The 12507-nt window shown below is 37.6% G+C and overlaps 1 protein-coding gene across 1 annotated transcript in view; it reads right to left on the bottom strand.

Annotated features, from left to right (window-relative positions):
• WDR44 (WD repeat domain 44) overlaps positions 1-12507 on the bottom strand; it is a 146875-nt gene that overhangs the window by 16788 nt on the left and 117580 nt on the right. Inside the window, exon 13 of the mRNA XM_006168268.3 lies at positions 12050-12163. Coding sequence (XP_006168330.1) covers positions 12050-12163 — 114 coding nt within the window. The remainder of the gene's footprint in view (positions 1-12049; positions 12164-12507) is intronic.

Raw genomic sequence — 12507 nt, forward strand, 5'->3', positions numbered from 1 at the left:
AAAGAACAGAACTTTACGAAACTCAAAATTATTCTTTTTCCAAGGTGAAACTTGCCTCTACTTTAAAGAAATATAGAATAGTTACCTTAATAATCAAGAAAAGATGCTTTATGTAACAGTTCTATAATATAAATCAAGTTAGAGATGTTCTTTTAGGTGACAGGGATAGCTTTGCCACAGAAACACAAGTTTTAGAGTTCTGTTTTCCATGAGGTCAAAATGTAATTTATTCCTTAATCATGGTTTTCTAAACATTTGTACTCCTCTGTATTTCTGTTGACACTTGGACATTAAAGTAGTCACTTAATGAGTTGATTGCTATAGAAATGACCAAATTAAAACAAAGAACTTAATAGCAAGTACTTTCAGAACTATTTTCTTGCTAGGTATTTTCTAAAATTCCATCTGAAAGGCACAGATAAAGTAATTAAGTTTATTGTAATGATATAAAATCACACAATTTGGCATTAAGAAATATTGTGCAAAAATATTTAGTTTTCTTTAAGGTCTTTTTCCTTCTTTTTAAAAACCATACTATAAACAGTTCTTATCATGGTTTTTGCTGAAAGTGGGAACTTCCACCCTTTTTGTATTATTGACTTTCAGAATCCTATTCACCTTAGTCCTCACCCCCTATTAATGCCTTAGCTTTGCCTTAAATAAACTATCAGTCTTTATAAACTTGTGTTCCTGAGTTAAAAAACAAACAAACATATTATCACTTAAGACAAGTCAGTAGCTGGGTAGATACTAGATCACATTACTGTTGCCTCCTAAAAGATTTGGAAAGAATGCGAATAATTCCAGAAAAGAAAGTGTGTAAGAATTTTTATGACTTCTTATATCTTTGCAGTAGGTCCAGCATTTGTCAGTTTGGTAATCCCGTTTCCTTGTAATAATTAGCTGTTTTGACACAGGAACATACTAAAGAGGCATACTTCAAAGGATTAGATTTGAATCTTAAGTCTCCTAATTCCTAGCTGTATGCCTTTAGGCATGTTCCTTAACCTGTACAAAAATTCTTTAAAATCCCTGATAACGGTATGCTGGATTCCACCAGGCTACCTGTGGCTGCAAGGCCTAAAGGCCAGACCAATGACTCATCCCCTTACCCATTGGCCTTTAGACTTCGGATTGTGTCTTGGAACTTTAAGACAATTTTAAACTTGGGCCCCTCCCCGCCCCATCCAGATATGGGTTCAAGTTAAAGGACCTTGTCAGAAGTGAAGATGATCTTGTAGAGGGTCTAATGGTAGGGACTCATGGCTCAACCCCTCCCCTGTTCACCTTTGAACTCTCAGGGCTTCTGTGTTTAAGATAGCACTCCCCATGCATTGCAGGCCTCACGATCTTTTCTTTGCTACTGAGGTGAAGCTAAGCGGCTCAGTTTTAGGTACACCTGTTCTTTAGAAACAGGGAGTACTTTAGGCTACCCAGGACCAGTGACAACAGTGCAGGGTGCTGGTGAGCAACAGGGAGGCAGAACAGAAGAGAGATGGGCAATTTTCTACATCCACATATTTCTGAATGCTCAGAAACACCTTGAATAATTTAGGAAGGAATGTAGAGATCACCAGATGACTAGAAACAATTGAAGAGGCACAAGAAATATGAGCAACCAACAAAATGTCTCTCCCTCAAAAGCAGGAAATTAAAACCTCATTTGACAGTATTAAAAGTATCTTAGATCAAACAGAAGATCGAATCTCAAATGTAGAAGACAAAACCTCTGACCTAGAAAAAAGTATCAAAAAGACTAAGAAAACGACCAAGAAAAATGAGGATAATATACAAGAAATACTAGACACCATCAAGTGCCCCAACATCTGGATAATTGGTATCCCAAAATAGGAAGAAAATAATAAGGGCATTGATAATTTATTTCATGGAATCCTGGAAGAAAACTTTCCAAACCTGGGGAGGAATTCAAATATCCAGACCCAAGAAATATATAGGACCCCAAATAGAATCAACCCACGAAGATCCTCTCCAAGGCAAACCATATCAGATTGGTCAAAACCACAAAGACAAGGTACTAAAATTGGCAAGAGGAAAACGGCAAGTTACTTACAAAGGTTATCCCATCAGGCTAACATTGAACCTCTTGTCAGAAACAATGCAGGCAAGAAAAGAATGGGGAAATATAGTCAAAGTGTTAAATGAATAACGATTTCAACCAAGAATGCTATACCTGGCAAGATTATCCTTCATCTGGGAAGAAAAGATTAAAAAAAAATTATTGGATAAACAAAACCTGAAAGAATTTACCAACTCCAGACCAGCTCTTCAAGAGGTTCTGAAGGGAGTACTATACCAGGAAAACTAAAAAGTCAGATGGTCAGTAATAAGAGAACAAAAAACACCCAATGAAATGACTCATGTAAGGATAAGAACAGGTCTGTAAATATCAATAATAATATTGAATGTTAATGGATTAAATTCTCCAATGAAAAGACAAAGACTGGCTGAAGGGATAAAATAAACAGAAACCCTCTATCTGTTGCTGTAAAACTAAAAACTAAGATGGACAGTAATAGGAGAACAAAAAACCACCAAGAAAATGGCTCAATCATAGGAATAGGTCTGGAAATATCGATAACAACATTGAATGTTAATGGATTAAATTCTCCAACTAAGTGACACAGACTGGCTGAATGAATAAAAAACAGCAACCCTCTATCGGTTGCCTACAAAAAATGCACCTTATGGATAAAGACATACATAGACTAAAAGTGAAGGGTTGGAAAAAGATATTCCATGGAAATCAAAAAAGTGTTAGAATTGTGATACTGATTTCAGACAAAATAGGCTTCAAGACAAAGACTCTAAGAAGAGATAACAAAGGGCATTATATAATAGTAAATGGGCTAATTCATCGAGAAGACATAACACTTATCTATGTGCCAAACTCAGGAGCACCTGAATATGTGAAGGAAAGACTGCTGGAGCTAAAGAGAGTGCAACACAGTAATTGTTGGGGACCTCAACACTCCTCTATCCCCTTAGACAGATCTTATAGACAAAAAAAAAAAAAGGAGATACAGGACCTAAATGATATAAGTTGAATGACTTGACAGACATCTATAGGACGTTCTACCCTAAGACCACAAAATACACATTTTTGTCACCTCAGCATGGAAACTTTTCAAAGATTGACCATATGACAGGACACAAATCAAGCCTTTACAGATTCAAAGGCATAGAAATTATATCTAGCATCTTCTCTGAACATGATGAAATCAAAGTTGATATTAATTTCAAGAAACACCCTTGAAAATACACAAACACATGGAAACTAAACAACCTACTTTTGAATGATTTCTTAACTACTGAAGAAATTAACTCTGAAATAAAAAATATTATGGAAACAAATGATAATGAATAAATGAGTTTCCATAATCTATGGGAAATGGCAAAAACAGTCATAAGAGGGAAATTCATACCAATTAGTGCACATAAGAAAAAGATGGAAAGGTGGCAAATAGACAACCTAACATCATGCCTCAGGGAATTGGAAAAACAACAACAACAACAACAACAACACCCCCAAAAATGCCAGGAGGAAAGAAATCATAAAGATTTGAGCAGAAATAAACGAAATAGAAAATAAATGAACTATAAAGAAAATAAATGAAAGCAAAAGCTGGTTCTTTGAAAAGATTAACAAGAATGACACCCCATTAAGCTAGACTGATTGATGAAGAAAGAAAGAAACCAGATAAATCAAATACGCAAAGAAACAGGCAACATTACAACAGACATAACAGAAATATTTATTAATAGAAACATCATTAAAGGATTCTATGAGCGACTATATGCCAACAAACAAGAGAACATGGAGGAGATGAACAAATTCCTGAATGCATATAGTTTACCAAGATTGAATCAGGGGGACACAGAAAACCTGAATAATCCCATAACAAGCCATGAGATTGAAGGAGTAATAAATAACCTCCCAACAAAGTAAAGCCCAGGTCCTGATGGCTTCACTTCTGAATTCTACAAAACTTTAAAGGATGAGTTAACCCCTATCCTATTCAAAATATTCCTAAAGATCCAAAAAGAAGGAAACCTTCCAAATTCATGTTATGAAACCTCCATCATCATCATTCCCAAAACAGACAAAGATATGACAAAAGAGGAAAACTACAGACCAATATCTCTAATGAATATAGATGCAAAAATTCTCAACAAGATACTTGCAAATCATATCCAACAACATATAACAAAGATTATTCATCACAACCAGGTAGGCTTTTTTCCAGGGATGCAAAGGTGGTTCATCATACATAAGACTGTAAATATAATACACCATATTACCAGAAAGAAAATCATATGACAATGTCAATTGATGCAGAGAAAGCATTTGACCAAATTCACCATCCTTTCATGATTAAGACTCACAGTAAGTTTGGTATAGAAGGGTCATTTCTCAACACAATAAAAGCCATATTTGAAAAACCTATAGCTAACATTATACTGGATGGGGAAGAGCTAAAAGCTTTTCCACTAAAAACTGGTACTAGACAAGGGTGTCCACTTTCTCCACTGCTTTTCTTTCTTTCTTTGGAGAGGTTTTTGCTACAGGGTGTGTGCACTCGTTAGAAAGACAGAGTGAGACAGAGACAGAAAGCGAGAAATCACCCCCCTCCTCCAGAGGGGATGGCCACACTGCAATCGCTTCTCCTCCATTCTCCTCTCAGGATCTTGGGTGTGCATGCACATGCACGCAGCGTGAGTTTAAGCCACCGGGTCCGGGACTCGAACCGCGGTTGACTACATGGGAGTCCAGCGACACAGCCATTAGCTAACTGCTGGTCCTCAGAAATGATTTATAAGCTGCTGCTGATAACATGTATAGTATTCTCAACTGGACTGGTTTGAGAAATATTTTATATTGGGTAAGTTCTCTTTTTATTTTCATTTAACTTCATTTGTTATTGTTAGTCTTTAATTTGACCAGAGAGAGACAGAAAGAGAAGGTGGGAGGGCAGGCCGCCAGGTCTGGAACTTGAGCTGAGGCTGGCCATGTGGGAGTCTGGCATCTTTGACCACCACACCACCTGCTGGCACTGGGTAAATTCTCTTTACAAGCCAAATGATATATAGTGATTGAAGGTTTAAAAAAATGAGAATAAATAATAATAATAATCTGAAGAAAATGATGAAAAACTATTTGATGATGATGATGTGGATAGTAATGTCTTTTTGTCTTGACTGATATGCATGGTAATCATGCTGGAAAAAGAAATGTAATACACTGTAAAGATATATGTGATGACATGTAATATAAAAAATATTATGTTAATAATAAAAACAAAACAAGACAAAACAAAAATCCCTGATAATAAACATTGACAACTTCATAGGATTGCTTTCAGGGTACAGATAGAGAGGAGAGGTACTTAAATTCTGTCTGTGTTCTCGGTACTTAAAATGGTGCCTGTTATGTAGTGATAATTATAAACATCATCCTAAATCAAAACAGCTAACATTAACTGAGCATTTAGTGCTTTATATTTACTAGGCTCAGTTAATCTTCCCCCATAAGTCTATGAGAAAGCTACTTTCATTATGTCTGTTTTCCATGAGGAAAAGTGAGATTGGACAATTTCCTTAAGGTTGCACAACTGTAAGGGGCAGTTTTAGGTAGGTAGAAAACCTGGGAGTCTGGCCCTAAAGCTCATGTTCTTAGGCAGGTGGTAAGATGATCAGCAGATAATGTTTTGTGTGAATGAAAAGATTTGGTATATAACAAGTGTTTTTGCATAGGTTATTAATTTTTTATTATAAGCATATTTTATAAATATTTCATTTTTTAACAAACTAAATGTGGTAAGACTGTGTCAAGTGAATTAGCACCATTTCCTCAACATCATGTGCTCACTTTGTATTCCTGTGTCACATTTTGGTAGTGATCATAATTATTTCAAGCTTTTTCATTAGTGTTCTCTGTTATGGTGATCTGTGATTAGTCATTTTTTAGAGGTTTTTGCCTTGGGGCACGTGTGCTTGCTGAGAGAGAAAGAGACAGAGACTGTGGGGTGGAAAGTGAGAAATCATCCCTCAGAGGGGATGGCCATGCTGCAATCCCTTCTCTTTCATTCTCCTCCCAGGATCTTGGGCATGCATGTACATGTACCCGGCATGAATTTCAAGCCACTGGGTCCGTGACTGGAACTGCAGTCAGCCATGTGAGAATCTAGCGACATAACCACTATGTCATCTGCTGGCCATGATCAGTTATATTTGAAGTTATTATTATAATTGTTTTGCTATAAGACAATGACCTTAATTCATAACTGTTGTGTGTGTTCTGACTGCTCCACTGACCAGTTGTCCCCCCCACCCCTTTTAAAGGTTTTTGCCATAGGGTGTGTGCACTTGGCAGTGAGAGAAAGACAGTGAGAGGGAAAGTGAGAAATCACTCCCCCACGGGGGGATGGCCATGCCACAATCCCTTTTCTTTCATTCTCCTCTTAGGATTTTAGGTACACAATGCATGCACAAATGCCAGGTGTTGATTTCTCAAGCCACCATGCCTGGTAGGAATCCAGCTTCTTAACCACCATACCACCTGCTGGTTTCCCATTTCCCTATCTTTATCCCTCTCCTCAGAACTCCTTATTCACTGAGGCACAACAATACTGAAATTAGGCCAATTAACAATCCTATAATGGCCTCTAACCTTTCAAGTGAAATGAAGAGTTGGATGCCTCTCACTTTAAACAAAAAGCTATAGGGCTGGCCCCATAGCACAGTAGTTAAGTACTATGCAGAGGTAGCCAGATTCCACCTAACTGACCACAGTTTGAGTTCTGACCCTGGCAGCTTAAAACACACATAAGTCATATGTGCGTACATGCCCCCAATCCTGAGGGAATAGAGAAATGGAGGAGAAAAGGGCTGCAGCATGACCATGCCCCATTTGGGGGTGCTTTCTCACATTCTCTTTTTTTTCCCCTCTCTGTCTCTCTGGTGAGTGAACATATATACCCTCTGACAATGAAAAAAGAATTAAAACTAAATCAAAAGCTAGAAATGATTAAGCTCAGTAAGGCATGTTGAAAGCCATGAAAGGCCGAGTTTTAGGCTTCTTGCACCAAATAGCCAAGTTGTAAATGCAAAGGAAAAGCTCTTGAAGTAAATCAAAAGTGCTACTCAGTAAACAGGAATGATAATAAAGTGAAACAGTCCTATTGCTGATATGGAGAAAGTTTTAGTAGTCTGGATAGAAAATCAAACAAGTCACAACATTCCCTTAAACTGAAACCTAATATAGAGTAACTCTCTAACTTCCTTCAGTTCCACAGAGGCTGAGAGAAGTGAGGAAGCTGTGGAACAAAAGTTTGAAGCTATGAGGGGCTGATTCTTGAGGCTTAAAAAAAGAAGCCATCACCACAAGATAAAAGTGCAAGGTGAAACAGCAAGTGCTGCTATAGAAGGCTCAGCAAGTTAACCAGAAAACCTACCCAAGATCATTGATGAAGGCTAGCTAAACAAGAGATTTTTAACATAGATGAAATAACCTTACATTGGGAAAAGAAGCCATTTAGGACTTTCATAACTAGAGAGAAATCAGTGCCTAATATAAAAGCTTCAAAGGACGGGCTTTTTTTTTTTTTTAACTTTCTTGCCAGAGGGCATGAATATTCATAATGGAGAGACAGAAGAGAAAGTGAGAGAACATCCCTCATGGAGAATGGTCAATGCTACAGTTCTTCATTTCTCCCTCCTTTTAGTATTTTGGGCTCGCATGCACACACACCTGGCTTGTTTCACAAGCTCCTGGACCCAAGACTCAAACCATAGAGTTGGAGGCTGACTCTCTCTCTTCTTAGGGGTTAATACAGCTTGTGACTTTAAGTTGAAGTCAGTGTTCATTCACTGTTCTGAAATTCTAGGCCCCTTCAGAATTATGATGAAGCTAGTCTGCCTGTGCTCTATAAAAGGAACAAGAAAGTCTGGATGACAGTTCATCTGTTTACAGCATGTTTCACTGACTATTTTAAGCCCACTGTTGAAACCTATTGCTCAGAAAAAAAGATTCCTTTCAAAATATTACTGCTCGGTGACAATGCACATGATCACCCAAGAGTTCTGATGAGGACATACAGGAAACTAATGTTTTCAACTTTCATGTCTTAGTATTTATAAACTATATCTCATAAAGCCATAGCTGCCACACACAGTGATTCCTCAAATACACCTGGACAAAGTCAATTGAAAACCTTCTGGAAAGGATTCACCGTTCTAGTAAGTCATCAGAAAAATTATGACATATTTTTATATGCAAAGATGTATAAAGACTTTTGCGACAACCAATATAGATGCCCATTAAGAACATTTATAGTTAATGGAAGAAGGTAAAAATACCGTAAGGTGGTATAGTAGTAGTGCAATGCTCTACAGTGCTGGAATAGAAGACTGGAGTCTGATTTTTGGGTCAACTGGTACATCCTGGGCACATGTGTGCATGCCCATGTGGGTGGCTGGGAAGGTTGAGAGTAGGACTGCAGCATGGGACACTGCTGAGAGTGTTTGTGCTGCTCTGTCTCTATGTGTCTCAAAAACTAAAAAAATATCAGCATTAACGGGGAAGTTTGGAATAAGTTGACTCCAACTGTGATGGATGACTTTTGAGAGGTTCAAGACTTTACTGGAGAAAGTAAATGCAGATGTAGTGTAATTAGCAAGAGAACTAGAATCAGAAGTAGAGTCTGATGATGTGACTAAATTGCTGCAAGCTCATAAAACTAATGCTGAGGAATTGCTTCTTATGTATGAACAAAGAAAGTAGTTTCTTGAGATGAAATCTACTCCTAGTAAAGATGTTATGAATATTATTGAAATGACAACAAAGGATTTAGAATTACATAAATTTAGTTGATAAAAAAGTAGAAAGGTTTTACTAAAACATTTTAAAAGTATTATTTATTTAATTTTATTTATCATTATATTTTAAAAATTTGCTACGGGGCACATGTGCTCACGAGAGAGAGAGAGAGAGAGAGAGAGAGAGAAGAAAAGGGAGAAAGTAAGCCACAAAAAGGTCCAGGACTTGAACCGTGTGGGCCATGTGGGAATACAGTGCTTTAACCACCACACCACATGCTGGCCCCTTGACTACAATTTTTAAAGAAGTTCTACTATGGGTAAAATAGTATCAAACAATATTTCATGCTACAGGGAATTTTTCATGAAAGAAAAGAGTCAATCAATGTGGCAGACTTCATTACTGTTTCATTTTAGGAAACTGTCATACCAATCCCAACCTTTAGCAACCACCTTGCTCAGTTGGAAACCATTAACACTTAGGCAAGACTCTCCACCACAAAAACATTACGACTTGTTGAAGACTCAGATGATTGTTTTATTGTGATATTCACATTATTTTGGTGGCCGGGGTCTACAACCAAACTTACAATACTTTTCAGGTATGACTGTATTTCCCCCATGAAGGAAACAAGGGTAGTGGTCAGTGAGATAGAAAGGCAATTTGAAAAAGTACACTGTTTCAAAATCAAGAAAGAGTATTTCAAGAAAGAGTAATAATATCAAGCCAACAAATGCTAGATGAAGATTAAGGAGAATGAATTGAAAGAAAAGGTATTCAGTTTTAAAAGAAAGTGGTTTATGATGATTAATTCTATATGCAAATTTGGCTTGCTATAGTACCCAATTAATCAAACACCAGTCTAGTCATTGCTGTGAAGGTATTTTGTAGATGTGGTTAACATCTATAATCAGTTGACTTTGAGTGGAAAAGACCACCCTTAAAAAAAAAAAAAAAGACCACCCTTGATGATGCAGGTAGGCCTCAACCGATAATCTGTTGAGAGCAAAAGCTGAGGTTTCCAGACAGAAAAAAAATTCTATTTTAGGACTGTCAACATTCTAGTCTGCTGGCCTCCCCTACATACTTCAAACTACTCTGCCCACACAACAACATAAGGCCTTTCCTGTAGAATCCTGACTGATATAGTAGTCAATGGAGATTTAATTTCTTCTAGTTAGTATCATATTTCAGAAAAAAATTATTGGTTTGTTTTAAAGTAAAATGAGTGTAAGTTTCTTAATTATTTGCTTTTTCATTCTTACTCTAACTGAACATGATTATCAGATTAAGGATGCCTCAGACATTCATTTTTGACATCTCAGTGGCAAAGAGTAAGGAAGGAGTACAAAGACATAATTAGGGCTCAGTTTAAAAAACCAGAGTACTAGGGGCCAGCAGAGAGCATAGTGGTTATGTCACTGGACTCCCACATAGTCTACTGAGGTTCGAGTCCCAAGTCTGGAGACTCAAAACTCACACCAGGCATGTGTGCCTATGTGCCTAAAATCCTGAGAGGAGGTTGGAAGAGAAGGGATTGCAGTGTGGCCATCCCCCCCAGGGGGGAGTGATTTCTCAATTTCTGTCTTTCTGGGAGCACACACACCCTAAAGCAAAAACTTATCTTAAAAATAAAACAAAAACATGGAAACCAGCAGTTAGCGTAATGGCTGTCGCTGGACTCCCACGTAGTCGACCGCGGTTCGCGTCCTGGACCTGGTGGCTTAAAACTCACGCTGGGCGTGTGTGCATGCGTGCCCAAGATCCTGAGAGGAGAATGGAGGAGAAGGGATTGCGGCGTGACCATCACCCCTGGGGGGTGATTTCTCACTTTCTGTCTCTGTCTCTGTCTGTCTGGCGAGCGCATGCGCCCTATAGTGAAAACCTCTCCAAAAAAAAAAAAAAATGCATAGGCATCACCCATATGCCTGATATTATCTTTATCAACTTGGTTGACTTTCTCAATGTAAGGCTTATTTTTTTTAAAAGATTTATTTATTTAACTTTATTTATTCATTTGTTCATTTTTAAAAAATTTGACCAGAGAGAGAGGGAGAGAGAAAGTAAGAAAGTATGCCACCAGGTCCAGGACTCGAACCATGGTCAGCCATGTGGGAATGTCCAGCGCCTTAACCACCATGCCACCTGCTAGTCCCCTGCAAGGCTTATTTTAAATATTACTTTCCTCCCTAAATTTTTTTGCAAAGAATTACTTCATTTAATTAATTAACTTATCTATTTTAAATTTGACCAGAGAGAGACAAAGAGAGAAAGGGAAAGTGAAAAAGCAAGTCGCCAGGTCCAGGACTCAAACTACAATTGACCATGTGGGAGTTCAGTGTCTTAACCATCACACTACCTGCTGGCCTCCCTCCCTAAATTCTTAATATATTTCAGATTCTGATTATTGACAGATTTTGGCACAAAGTATAAATAAACAAAAATTTCAAAAATTATTTTATTCTTACACCTTATATAAAACTTAAAATATCTTTTTAAATTTTTCAGAAATTTTGAAGATATTTGACAGCATCTTGAGATACTGAGCCAAAATAGGCCTTTTAGTTATGAAATAACTTCACTCTAAGAAAAAAAACATCCCAAGATGAAGACTTAGTGTTGATCCAGACTAAAACTACAAAATTTAAACTAGTAATTTTATGACTATAGCAGACTAGCCCCCAAATCGGCTTGATTAGATAGATCACACTTCACCTTTGTAGTTGAAGTTATATCCATTTTGCTAAGAATAGGTACTTAGTAAAATTACTGCTTATAAAAGAAGCAAAGGGTAATAACTATACAGATGGGTTATGGTTAAGTTACTGGTTTGTCCCCCAAAGGTTCATGTCTTAGAATGTGGTCTTCATTGGTAGTGATGTGATGTTCCCCAATTGCAAAGGTATCAAGTGAAACTCCCTTCATAGTGTCGAAGGGTGGGCCATTGGGTGTGATATATTCATTAGTGTGGGACTCCCATGACTGAGTTCTGATGTGTATATAAAGAGAAGCTGTTAAATAAAATGAACGTTTACCTACTAGTCTAATCTGTCACTTCTTTTTAAACTTAGGTTAACTTGCAGATAACTTTCACAAAGGATATATGAACATCCAAATGTGACAGTGTGACAATCATACAAATAAAACATTTGTTTTCACTGCAAAGTCATAGTTACATAGGATTAATATGTAACACACATAGAAATCACTTACTTTAGACCATGAAAGATCAAGGAGATCAGCAGTATGTCCTTTATACTTGCAAAATGGTCGTTGCCGAAAGGGTGCATTCTTATCATCAGGGTCTTCATCAGTTCCACTGCATACCTATTTGGACATAAAAGTAAATATTAAAGCTGAAATGTAAAATAAGTAAAATGTAAAGCTCTACTTTTTCCACCCCATCACACTGTCATCATTTTGTATGATGCCTGATTGAAATCTTGAGGCATCAAAAGCAAGCTCCTCGGGACCAGCAGATGGTGTAATGGCTCCATGGTTGGACTCCCATGTAGTCAACCGTGGTTGCGAGTCCCAGACCTGGAGGCTTAAACTCACACTGGGCAGTGTGCGTGCGTGCCCAAGATCCCTAGAGGAGAATGGAGGAGAAGGGATTGCGATGTGGCCATCCTCCCTGGGGGGTGATTTCTCGCTTTCTGTCTGTCTCTGTT

Source organism: Tupaia chinensis, unplaced genomic scaffold (assembly GCF_000334495.1).
Source record: "Tupaia chinensis unplaced genomic scaffold, TupChi_1.0 Scaffold145659_1, whole genome shotgun sequence".
In the NCBI taxonomy this organism is placed as follows: Eukaryota; Metazoa; Chordata; class Mammalia; order Scandentia; family Tupaiidae; genus Tupaia; species Tupaia belangeri.